At 34.6% G+C, this 13,706-nt stretch overlaps 1 protein-coding gene across 1 annotated transcript; it reads right to left on the reverse strand.

Annotated features, from left to right (window-relative positions):
• Positions 1-9,837: 9,837 nt before the first annotated feature.
• On the reverse strand, positions 9,838-10,782 carry LOC123278144 (olfactory receptor 5M10-like). Its single transcript, XM_044750582.2, has one exon. The coding sequence runs from the start codon at positions 10,780-10,782 to the stop codon at positions 9,838-9,840; it is 945 nt and encodes a 314-aa protein (XP_044606517.2).
• Positions 10,783-13,706: the final 2,924 nt, after the last annotated feature.

The raw sequence follows: 13,706 nt of genomic DNA on the forward strand, positions 1-13,706 counted from the left end.
TTGGGGACATTTGAGGAGGCTAAGAAATCATTACCCCTCCACAGGTAAATCTGATAGTTCTGAAAATCAATAACTCCTAAGAAATACTATTTGATTTCTTACTATTTCCCCTTTTGAAAAGAAAATGGAATTAGTAGTGGACCTAAGAACTGCCACATTAAGATAAAATCACAGGCAGACAGACTGGAGACTCTTTTTGACAAAGATAGCGGGTGACTTGCAGTATATTAGGACGTCAGGCAGGCCTTACACTGTCCTATCCCTGACCTTGGTTACAGATCCATTTCACAACACAGCTAAGATCTAGAGTAAGCTTTCACGTTGAGCTTTAGCCAGTTGTTGGAATTCAAAAAATCATCCATCCCTTTAATGTGTATTTTTCCTCCAAGCCTACAGCCTTAGAATTTGGCACAAGAAAATATACTCCCACTTCATAGGCTTTTAATAATTTCCTACACTTATTATTAAGAGAAAAGTTTAAAGGGATTTTTCTACATGAGTGTAAGGGTAAAGGTGCAAAAGAAAAAAATAATTGTGAACATCTCTCCTCCCCCTTTCCTTTCCTTCTCTTAGGGTTTTCCAGTTCAGTTTTGCACTGAAATATGACGGCATTGCTGTACCCAGCATGACTAACAGGTTTACGTTGGTTTTTTTCCAGGGAAATACACTTTTCTCCACTGTCTTTGTGTCTCTTGCCAACATTGTCATGGATTTTACTGACCTTTCAGCTTAACCATCCCATTTGGCCTAAGTTCTCAGAAAAGATTGCATAGGGCTTGACGATTTTTGGTTTTCTTCCCCTGCATGACACATAGATCTTTAATTCTTACATATACTAAGCATAATTGTGACTGTTTTCAATAATTTTATTATTTATCCTGTAATGATTTTATACATTTAATTATTATCTTCTTTTGGAATATCCTTATTCCTACCATTTTACCACTCGTCATCCACTTGGAAAGAGAGAGAAGTACTGAATGAAGACAAGAGTCTTTTAACAATTTGGAAAGCAACCATCTAGTGGAAGTCTATTGCACTGTAGGCTGAATGTGAGATGGGAAGGAAAATTCTCAGACACCATTCAACACAAATGATCTGCACCGACATATTTAAAACTTTGAATATTTTAGTGAGAATGATGACATAAAAGTTGTTCTATATTCCTTCACTTCAGGTTTTTTTTGTTTTTGTTTTTGTTTTTTGAGGAAGATTAGCCTTGAACTGACTGCTGCCAATCCTCCTTATTTTTCTGAGGAAGACTGGCCCTGAGCTAACATCCACGCCCATCTTCCTCTACTTTATATGTGGGACGCCTAGCACAGCATGGCGTGCTAAGTGGTGCCATGTTCGCATCTGGGATCCGAACCGGTGAACCCTGGGCCGCCAAAGTGGAACGTGCGCACTTAACCTCTGGGCCACCGGGCTGGGCCCTACTTCAGCTTATAACTTGAAATATGACTATACTAAATATACTTTCACAACTGGTGTTTCTCCATGTGCATCCCAGAAATCAAATCCCAGACTATGCGTAATACATAGTAGAATGGTGTAATCCTTAATGAGAAAGTTTGTTTCCTTTTCCTTCTGTTTTTTGAGTGCAAAAAGAATTCAGATAGGATTGTGAAGATTCTCAGAAAGATTGTCTCTTTGCAACCTTCCTAAAACCAACAGAGTACTATAAGAGCTAAAGTCAAAGGCTGAGGCATTTCGTTCTTCAAACTAAGGGAGAAAAATTTTGTGTACATTAATGACAGCAAGTTCTATACTTAGAGGGACTTTGTGGCAATACCTCAGAATCCACTGTAAGAGGAAGGTGTAATCTATCAGAGAATAGAATCATGTGATAAAAATGCTTATATGTGGTTTAAACATCTTGATTCAATTATCTCAGTCAGTGCTTCAACCCTGGCTGTGCATTAAAATCATGTAGAAAGCTTCTTAAAATATACCAATATGTGTGCCCCACCTGAATGAAGCTAGGACCCAAATATCAGTGTTTTTAAAAATTCTGCACCTGAACTTAATGTGAAGGCAGAGTTGATAGCCACTCATGTAAATGTTAGTTTTGTTAATATATGATTTAATAAAGCAACAGAGTTATTTCTTGAAAGGTATGAACTTTGTATGTCCCGTTCACCTTGCAAAATTTGCTGTAGTGATTAAAGGTGACTCATTTTTTTCAGTCCCCAGTCAATTTCTACCTGTTTCCAACAGTCTAACCTGCAAGTTTTAACTGTCAATTATCAAGGGTTTGGGTCAGGCACCATTTCACTAGCTTGTGTTATTAAAACAAACCCCTGATTGTGCTCCCTTCTGTACGCTGTTTACATGGCAGTTGGAGTTTATTGTAGTAAGTCAGTCTCCACTAGTAACATCAGGGAGGAAACAAATCTACATGCTATGAAAATCAACTGATGTGAGTTGGCAAATGTACCTCATTGATTTATTTATTCAACGAACGGATGCTGCGCATCAACTGATTCAGACATTTGCCCAAGTTCTGGGGATGTGACACAAGTAAATTTCCTGCCCTCATGTGTCTAATATTTTAATGAATGGGACAGACAAAAACACACAAATAAAACTTTTTATAAAAATAATAATTTTAGAAGTGATAAATGATATAAGAAAAACAGATGCATGGTTCATGAGTAACAAGCTATTCGGAATGAAGCTAATTTTGACAAGTGGCCAGGCAATGCCTTTCAGAGGAGGTGTTATTAGAAGAGCGATCTAAATGAAGTGATGAAATGAGTCACTCAAAATTATGATGGAAGAACAATCTAAGTAGAGGGAATAGTATGTGCAAAGGCCCTGAGGTAAGAATGTGCTCAGCCTGTTCAAGAAACAGTTATAAGGTTAATGTGGCAGGAGAAGTAGGACTGAAGAGAAAGTGGTCAAAGAGTTCGGAGAAGTAGATAGGAACCATCACATAAGTCCTTGTAGACTCTGTGATGTTTCTTAAGGAGTTTAGATTTTAGCCAAAGTGTGGTGGAAAATCTTGGAGCACTTAACAAAGTCAGTAACATGATGTGATTTATGTTTATAAAGACCACTGGCTTGTGTTGGGGGTTAGAGGATTTCAAGTGTGGAACAAGGAAGATCATTATAGTAGCTTAGACAAGAGATAATTTTGTCTTAGATTTGGCTGTTAGAGGAAATGCTGACAAGCTGTTTTTCTTTTCTTTTCTTCTTTTTTTTTTTTTGAGGAAGATTAGCCCTGAGCTAACTACTGCCAATCCTCCTCTTTTTGCTGATGAAGACTGACCCTGAGCTAATATCCATGGCCATCTTCCTCTATTTGTATATGTGGGACGCCTACCACAGCACGGCTTTTACCAAGCGGTGCCATGTCCGCACCTGGGATCTGAACCAGCAAACCCGGGCCGCCGAGAAGCAGAAGGTGCGAACTTCACCACTGCGCCACCGGGCAGGTCCCTGGCAAGCTGTTTTAAGAATCAATGTGTAATATTTTGAAAGTACAGCAAGCAAGTCTTCCTGATAGTATAGTTTAGATTAAAGAAGTAAAGTAAAGGGTATGAGATAAATTGAAATAGGAATATGAAATATGTATAAGATATAAATTGGGACATTGTGCAATAAAAAGATATGAGTGAAATCAAAGGGGATGTTAATTGAAGAAACTAACAGGTGTTGATGATCCCCATTATGCCATGATCCATTATGGTGGTAGCCATGTTTCAGGATCAGAGGTTCTTTTTCCATAGCCTATTTAGGGAAAACAATGAGCTAAGTCAAACTTCATATGTGGTAGCCAAGTTAAGGTGGGAATAGCAAAGATGTCAGCAAAGTATGGTACATGAACTTCAAAATATGTTTTCAAATACAATGTCCACTTGAATCAGCACCACTAACCACCTGAAGGCATCCATTGAAACTCTGAGGGAAATTATGAAAGTGGTTTATTTTCATACGATATATTACATAGGTTCCTTTAATGAAAGCTGATTATCTTCCCCAAATTTTCATATCTCTCGTTTCAGATGTTTGTTCTCAATCCCCTTTTGGTGCATTTTTATGTCTACTTCTCTTGAATATAAAAACATATATGCTTAATTTTTTCAACAGAGATCTTGATGTTTTACATTTTAATAACTCAAATATTTCTTTCCTTATTTTCTTTTAATCAAAACAGATACTTTTATTAATGGGAGAAAAACATTCCTGATTTAGAATTTTCATTTCTTACATAAGAGGTTTATGTCATTGTTTCCATACAATATTTGCAATTATTTCTTCTTTAATTTCATATCTTACCTTTCATTTTGTGTCTACTAGCAAATTATTTTAAAATAACCACTACTCTAATATGCATGAAACTTTGTTTTCAGTGTTTTACAACTAAATTGTGGCATAAGCATATTCCAGATTGCCACACTTTGAAACTGGTCTTTATTTAAGAGGATATCACTTCTTGATATAAACCATTTTAGTACATCACTAATTTAATATTTAGGGAGTTTTTATTTTTCCCTCTTTAGGAACATCTTTATGCATATAAGTCACTATTTCTGATCAGTTATTGTATTAAGATGGATTTCTACAGTTTTGTTCTTACTTCTTTTTATATTTCTTTCTTTTTGGATGTAGTGATGTGTGAAATCACCACTAGCAAATGAGCATCCTAGTTTCCCTGCATCTTCAAAAGCATTGGGAGAATTCATTTTATTGTGTGTATGTGTGAATATATTAGATAAAAATTCAAGACAGAAAACATTCGTGCATCAGATACAATTTATTGGAACTCAGCATTAATTTATTTTACCTTTTCTCAACTTCATAGTATGCTAGCTATTATGATGGTGGTGTTTAAGCTTGAGAGGAAGAAGAAAAAGCCTGAGTAAAAGAAATATTTTGGGGCAGGCCTGTTGCCAAGTGGTTAAGTCCACATGCTCTGCTTAGGCGGCCCAGGGTTCGAATCCTGGATGCGGACAAGGCATTGCTCATTAGGCCATGTTGAGGCGCTGTCCCACATGCCACAACTAGAAGGACCCACATCTAAAATAAACAACTACATACTGTGGGGATTTGGGGAGAAAAAAAGCAGGAAAAAAATTTGTTTCTAGATTAAAACATAGTAGATAGAGATATTGATATTTATTTGCATCATCCCTCTTTCCTAACAAACAGTTAAGTATAGCTTTGTTTACGCCTGAAGATCTCAACCTATTCAGAAGCACAGTATTTTTAAGGAGAAAAATAACAGAAACTTGAATTGGAAGAAAACTGGATGACTATCCTGTTCACCACTGTTATAGAACAGGTTTTCAATCCCTGCTTTTTTCTTATTTTCACATTCCAATTCGAACAGTAATAAATAAAGATCATTCAATTTAACATATTCGGATCTGGATGATATTGGAAATATGCCCTTTTTTGTTTGTTTCTTGCTTATAAAAGCAGTAAATATTTGTCATAGAAAATTTGTACATGGATATAAAGAATAAGTTTTACTTTTCCTTAATCCTGGTATTTTACCAAGTTATCATAATATATATTGTTGTACCCTTTCTTTTCATAAAAAGCTTTATAAAATGATTTGCCCTTTCCTTAACTGAGAACTCCTTTATTTTCATGTATGTATAACATGGTAATTCAAAAATCTGTCACATGATAGTCACATTCTCCTTATGGTCACAGCCCACACACCTTTCCAGAGGTTCTAGTTATTTAGAGCCAGCATATTGCCTGTGTTTACCCAGTTATTAAATGCAGGGAGTCCTCACTTTGCACAGTGCTGTGGAAACTGGGGCCCATGCAAAGCAGGGACACATTTCCAGTCTGTACAGGTTCCAGTTTACTGGTACTGTGCAAAATTAAGTCTGCCTGTGTTAGTATATCACTTGTTTCCTTTTTGTCAATTATAAAACAAATCTTACTATGAAAATCTTCTCCCAAGTTTCTTATTCTGCCTTCAGCACATTCTTAAAATTGGAATAGCTGAGTAAAAGCGTACAAACATTTTCTACTCTTAAAAGCATAATGTGAAATTAATTTCCAGAGAAACTGTATGCTTTTATTTTTCTAACATCAGTGTATAAAAGTGACTGTCATGTTGAGTTGTCTTAAATATGGATACTACAAAACAGTCTCTTAATTCCTGTGTTTTATTACTAACATTTTTATTCATTAATTTTAACATTTTTGTGTTTTTATTATTTTTAGTTCATACCCTTTGAAAGGTATTTATATGTTGGTGTTTAATGCTTTCTAAAACTTACTATGTCTTAATATTTTCACTTAATCTTAGGTGTGAGACGTAGAGGGAATTATGCTAAGCAAAATAAGCGAGTCTGAGAAAGGAAAACACCAGATGATTTCACTTGCATGTGGAATATAAACAAACATATGGACAAAGAATATAGTTCAGTGTTTACGAGGTGAAGGGGACTGGGAGCTGGGCACAGGGAGTGAAGGGGAGCACTTACATGGTGACAGTCAAGAAATAATATACAACCGAAATCTCACATTGATGTAAATTATCATGAACTCAATTTAAAAAATTGAAAAAAATGATAAACTAAAATAAAGAAAATTGCTATTGCAATCCTAACAAACAAACAAAAATCTTTGTCAAATTGTTAGGTGCTGCTTAATTTTAAATTATTTTTTGGTCAAAATGAAGTAACTTTTCTACTGTGAACTTCTCCCTCTGCTATTAAGCTCAGAGATGTTTTCTTCTGATTATTTTAATATTTATTTTAATTTCTATCAACACAGAATTGTTTTCAGTGACTGAATGATTCACAGGTGAGCAGTTATGTGTGGATGTGTCAGTTCTTTTGAGGGACAGTTCTTGGCAAAACCAAAATCCAGTTAGGGATAAGATACTGTATTTAGATATCTTTGTTGAAATATGTTTTGCATTCTGGACTCTGGTATGGTATAAAAATAAAGGTTTGTGTAAAATGTTTAATAAATAAGCAGCATTAATGTGCCAAGGCTACATGCTTTTCTCCTCATCTATAGGCCACCAGCACCTCTCTGCCTTTCTAGCAAAAATATTTAACTCACCTGTAACCTTTCATGCCTAAACAGTCCTCTCTAGGCCCTCCATGCCATACATCTCTTTGTCAGATCCGGGGACAAATCTATAACAATATAAGAATATAATTAAAACTAAAACGTTTTTCCATGTTTTTCCAGTAATTTGCAATGCTTATGTGCTCTACATGCAGCCACGTTTCATATTTTTGTTCACATGTACATGTACTTCATAAATTTAACTATTGCATGCATAATTTGGGGGTTAAACATTTGGGGTAGCTAGAAGCATCTGACTTGCACTTTCCTAAGATAAATTTAAAGGTAAAAAGTAATAAAGATGGAATTTGTCTACTAGAAATTGAAAGATTTTAAACTTATCTTAATTATAAGAATTTCACTTAAAATGCATATATAGATGGGCCAAAGAAAAACCAGAAATGGATTCATTTAGTGTACAATGAAGGTAACATTACACATTAATGAAAAATAAAGTGCTACTTAATAAACAGTAGAAGGAAAAGGGTTAAAATGTGAGGTGAAAAGTGATATAAAATGTTACAACATACAACAAAATTGCATTTAGAATAACTGGAGAAATTGCTACAGTATATGGCCATGAGAAATCAGTAACATAATATAGATGCTTGCTTATTTAATTTTAGAATGGAGAAAAACCACAAAACAAAACAAAAAGAGATAAAAATTAAAAAGTAAATATTCTTCATGTGAAGAATTACCAGAAACAACATGAACAGCAATCACCGAGCTGATGTATATCTTTTATTTGCTAAATATATATTTCAATTCTTTTTCTGTTCAAATTAAAATAGAAATCTTTCATAAGAATTTCAGTTGAGACAACAAAGAAGCAAATAATCATAAATGATATTTTTAGTATTAAGAAAAGTAGAGTGAAATGGTTACTTTGAAAGTTTATTTATCATAAGTGTACGTGGTTGATGCTTTCTGGAGAAAAAATTACCTACAGAAAAATTTAGCAAGGGCTTTAAAAATGTTCAAAGCATTTGGTCAGCAATTCCACATTTATGAATCTATCCTTGTGAACTAACCAGAGGGATATGTATACAGAGATATGAGTCAGTCATAACAACAAGAGAATGCCTCAATATGATGGAATAATGGTTTGCGAGACAAATTAAGTGGAAAAGAATAAACCAAATGCACAGAGCTATTCTCTTTTAATAGGAGATTGCAAATAAATATTGCTTTTACTTCAAAATTGAAACTAAATCTCATTCCAAAATTTAAAAATATTTCATTATTTTTCAATTTGCTTCTCTACAATTGATATGTAATGTTTTGGTAATTAAATTAAGCTATGATTTAATTTTGTGTATTATAACATTAAAAATAATGTTCACTAAAGATATTTAGTCTGTATGAAAGTACAAACATTGTACTCCAAGTGAAAATCAATGTTCAAACTTGTGTATGGCGAATGATTCCAATTTTGTTTTAGGAATTACAAGAATACATACGTATACTAATTTATTGAGAAAAATATAACAAAATTCAAACAGAAGTTGTCCATTGGTTTAGGACATATCACCGATAAATGTTACTTCCTCACAACTGTCTGTATTTTTAGTTATTTATAGTGAATATATTTGACAGAATCAGCCTTATTCAATCAACTGAGATTTAAGAATGGAGCCCAATTTTCCAAAACTGCATGTCATTTGAGTGATTTTCTGGAAAATACTTTGAATGCATTAGAGTAAATAGAGCAGTTGATTTCCTATGAACATTTAGTGTTGTGGTCTTAGTTAAAATCAAAGTGCCTAATATTAGAATACCAAACACTTCAGAAAATTTATAGAAAGTTTAATATATGTTTCAATATGCAGCCATCTAGTTGACTAATAATGCATAGATTAATGTGGATGAATTGTGTATTTCTTTATTAACCTTTTTACTGATGATTTTCTTAGTAGAAATTTTGAGAACTACTGGAACAGATGTATCTAGAGAACAATGAATAAGGTATTCTCCGCCAGAAAGATATGTAAACACTTACTTATTTGTATACTGTTTCAGGGCATTCTTGTGTCCCTAGAAGCCACCTGATAGACTCTATTAACTCTTAACAAATGTCAGTGCTACTACATAAAAACAATATATCTAGAATGCTTTATACTATACTGTGATCAAACTGGAGCCATATTCCTGGAAACTCATATGCAGGTGTTGAGAGTTTATTTTCAAAATTGTGGAGCATAACCAGTATTTATAAATGGGCCAACAGTTTTCAGGATGTGTATGATGTGGGTTGGGGGAAAATTTACAGAAAGTTTTGACCTATGTGTGATATATATATTGAAAATTTCCCCAAGATTATTCAAGTAATTAGTCAGGCACCAGAGCCATTATTCTATGCCACACATTGACGAAGAAATAATTTGATAAATAAAAAAAAGTGTAAAACTAGTCACCCTATTTTGAACCTCATTACGGCTTTGTAAACCATATAATTCAGAGAAGATGGATTTCTGATGTTTCCATAAGAGTGAGCTAATTATATTATGTACCCACAAGTAAGTAAAAATATTAAAGTATTATGTGGAATTATTGGATACTGCCAATTTATTTTTAAAGGATCCCTGCTAAAGACAATATTTTTATTTTCAATATTGCAGTTATTATTAAAATAAGTTTTCTTCAAGGTACTAATTTTGAGGAGAATTTAGTTAATGTCACTGAGAGTTCATGAAGCTAAATAAATCATGACTATAGAGTAGTAGGTTTAGCCTTTGAAGGGCGTCACTATGTCATCACAGGCATTAGTAAGTACAAATGAACAGATGCCTAAACTGCAATTTTATGAAAGAGATTTCCCTTTATTTGCTGGATGGCCTGGATCACATCCTTGTTCCTTAGGCTGTAGATCAATGGGTTTAGCATTGGGCTCAAAAAAGTATAAAACACTGCAACTGTTTTGGACTCTTCTACAGACTTCTCAGATGGGGGTCTTAAGTACATGTAGAAGAGGGTCCCATAAAATATGGTCACTGTTGTCAAGTGGGAACCACAAGTAGAAAAGGCTTTATATCTGCCTTCAGCCGAATGGATCCTCAGGATGGCTGCAATGATGAAAACGTAAGACAGGAGAATGATGAAGAGGGAGCTTAAGAGAGTAAAACCAGCAACTACAAACAGTGCCATCTTTTTGACATAGGTATCAGAGCAGGCCAACAATAAAAGTGGAGGGTCAGCACAGTAGAAATGATTGATTTCAAGGGAGCCACAGAAAGACAAGTGAAAAGTCAGCAGTGTCTGGGAGAGTCCATTAAGGAAGCCAAAAGTATAAGGGACTGTGACTAGAGAGACGCAAAGGTTCTTGGACATTCTGGTACTGTAATGTAAAGGGCTGTAAATGGCTACATAGCGATCCAAAGCCATTGAAGCAAGGATATAAAGCTCAGTGATCACCAGGGCAATGAATAGAAGACACTGTGTGAAGCATCCAGCATAGGAGATGATCTTCTGGTCTGAGAGGAAATTGTAAAGCATATTTGGAGTAACATTGGAAGAATAACAAATGTCTACAAAGGAGAGGTGGCTAAGGAAGAAATACATAGGAGTTTGGAGGTGGGAGTTGGTTCTGATCAGCACGATCATGCGCAGATTCCCTGCCAGCGTGATTAGGTAGATCACCAGAAACACCACAAACAGGAGCTTCTCTAGCACTGGATCATCTGTGAGTCCCAAGAGAATGAATTCCATCACTACAGTGTGGTTTTGAGAAGACATTTTCTTATCCCTTCAAAACTGAAAGTGACAAAGAAAGTGAAGAATTCTGTCTGATCAAGACCCTGCTTTTATTACTTTATTCCATCCATTTTATCACTTACTCATTGATCTATTCATGTATGAGTAAATTACTCTTTTCTTTTCGACAAACACATCAGGGTGTCCATGTAAATATTTTCACCCTATATCTCTGTTATCTCTCTATGTATATATGTGTATATATATATATATATATATATGTCTCAAACACACATACTCACTCTCTTATATATATAATTATGTATTTTTATATAATTATATTTATATTAATTAATATATTTGTAATAATATTTTATATATACATATTCATACACTTATACTGTCTTCTTCGGGAACTTCATATTTGATATTTTTCTCAAATTTTTTGAAAAAAAGTCAAAAAATGAAAGTCAGATATAAAAAACAGCAAGTCACTGGCATCATTCAATGGACAAATGGAGGAAGTTGGGTTTCTAAGGTTCCTTCAGCTGTGATATCCTACTGTTTCAGATATAAAATAGAAGATAAATATTCAGTACAGCATTTTCACTTGAAATCCATAGTTGTCTGACCTAATTTCATGTGAAAATTAACTCTTGATATATGGCTCAGAAGGTACAGAATGAAGAATAGTTCCCTCTGCTTTCTAAACTCCCCCACTCATTTTTTCACGTAAATTGTGAAATTAATATTTTTATATTCTGGCTCCTGGGGTCACAGCAGTGATCAAATTCGCCACCATCATGGAGCATATGTTGTAGGAGGAGAAACAGATATTAAACACATATATAAAGATGTATAACATAATGTCAGTTTGAAGCAAGTATTATGAAGAAGATGAAGGCAAGATGCCCTAGATACAATTTTTTCCACATGTAAGGGATGTTAATCTCCATACAAAAGAACAAAACATATTTCTGTTAGCAAATGTAGAAAATGACCTACCTGTAAAAGCTGAATTACTGTATTTCCCACACAGTGGGGAGACTTATTATGTATTTGTTAAGTATATTCCCTGGAGAATTTTTAAAATTATTCCAACAAAAAAACAGCTAAAATAGTCATTGTTCCTCAAGGGCATAACTTTCATTTAGTGCTTTGGGAACTAGATTCTCCTTTAAGGCCAATATTACTACCTAACTTATGTATACACTGCTTGGAACTGTGAATGAGGTCTTCAACACACATAAAGAATTTAACCATCACTTTTAATACTCTGGAAGGAGGAAAATATGTGTAGATAAGTTTTACAATCTTAGTATAATAAAGAACAAAGAATTCCAATCAGAAAGCTTAAGTTTTTTTCTATAAATCCTGAAATGAGGTCATCTAATAAGAGTGAGGAGTAGGAAGGTACATAAGGTGAGAGAACTTAGGAGCAGAGAGACTAAGAAAGCCATAGACTAGGAAAAATATTCACATACAATAATTCTGACAAGGACTTGTATTCAGAGTACATGAAGATTCTCCACAATAAACTGATCAAAATATGACCATCCTAATTAAAAAGAAAAGTCTAAGAGGTAAACAGACAGTTCACAAAAGAAGACATGTGAATAGACAGTAACCGCATGAAAAGAATGTCAAAATATGCAATTGTCAAGAAAATGCATAGTTCAACTATAACGGGATACCACTTCACACTCACATCAATGGCAAGAATTAAAAAGATTCACACACAAAAAAAGATAATGATAATGTGAAGTCATTGTAACTTTTATAGTATATCACTTGACAGAGTATAAAATAATTCAACTAATTTGGAAAACTAGTTGTTCCTTATAAAATTTGGTATAAAGTTAAGTAATTTATAAAACTATGGCTCAGAAAACATTATGCATTTTTCCAAGAGAAAAAGAAGACATATATCCACAAAGAAACTCAAATGTATAACATCAGATACATAGATAAACAAATTGTGATATATTCAAATGGAATACCACTCAGCGATAATAATGAACAAAGTACTGATACAACTAAAATGAATCTCAAAAACAGCATAGATATATAGAGAGAGACTGACTTCTTATTTTGAAGAAGAAGATTAACCTTGAGCTAACATCTGCCACTGATCCTCCTCTCTTTTGCTGAGGAAGACTGGCCCTGAGCTAACATTCCTGCCCGTCTTTCTCTACTTTTTTTTGTATGTGGGATGCCTACAGCAGCAGGGCTTGACAAGCGGAGCATATGTCCACACCCGGGATCTGACCTGGCAAACCGCTGGCCACTGAAGCGGAACATGTAATCTTAATCGCTGTACCACTGGGCCGGCCCAAGACTAACTTTTTTTTTTTTTTTAAATTAATGTTATGATAGATTACAACTTTGTGAGATTTCAGTTGTACATTTTTGTTAGTCGTGTTGTGGGTACACCACTTCCCCCTTTGTGCTCTCTCCCCACCCCCCCTTTTCCCTGGTAACCACTGATCAGATCTCCTTGTCAATATATAAACTTCCACCTATGAGTGGAGTCATATAGAGTTCATCTTTCTCTGACTGGCTTATTTCGCTTAACATAATACCCTCGAGGTCCATCCACGTTGCTGGGAATGGGCCAATTTTGTCTTTTTTTATGGCTGAGTAGTATTCCATTGTGTATATATACCATATCTTCTTTATACAATCATCAGTTTCTGGGCATGTAGGTTGGTTCCACGTCTTGGCTATTGTAAATAATGCTGCGAGGAACATAGGGGTGCAAGGGACTCTTGGGATTTCTGATTTCAGGTTCTTAGGATAGATACCCAGTAACGGGATGGCTGGGTCATAGGGTATTTCTATTTTTAACTTTTTGAGAAACCTCCATACTGTTTTCCATAGTGGCTATACCGGTTTGCATTCCCACCAACAGTGTATGAGGGTTCCTTTTTCTCCACAACCTCTCCAACATTTGTCGCTCTTGGTTT

The sequence above is a fragment of the Equus asinus genome, chromosome 17 (assembly GCF_041296235.1).
Source record: "Equus asinus isolate D_3611 breed Donkey chromosome 17, EquAss-T2T_v2, whole genome shotgun sequence".
NCBI lineage: Eukaryota > Metazoa > Chordata > Mammalia > Perissodactyla > Equidae > Equus > Equus asinus.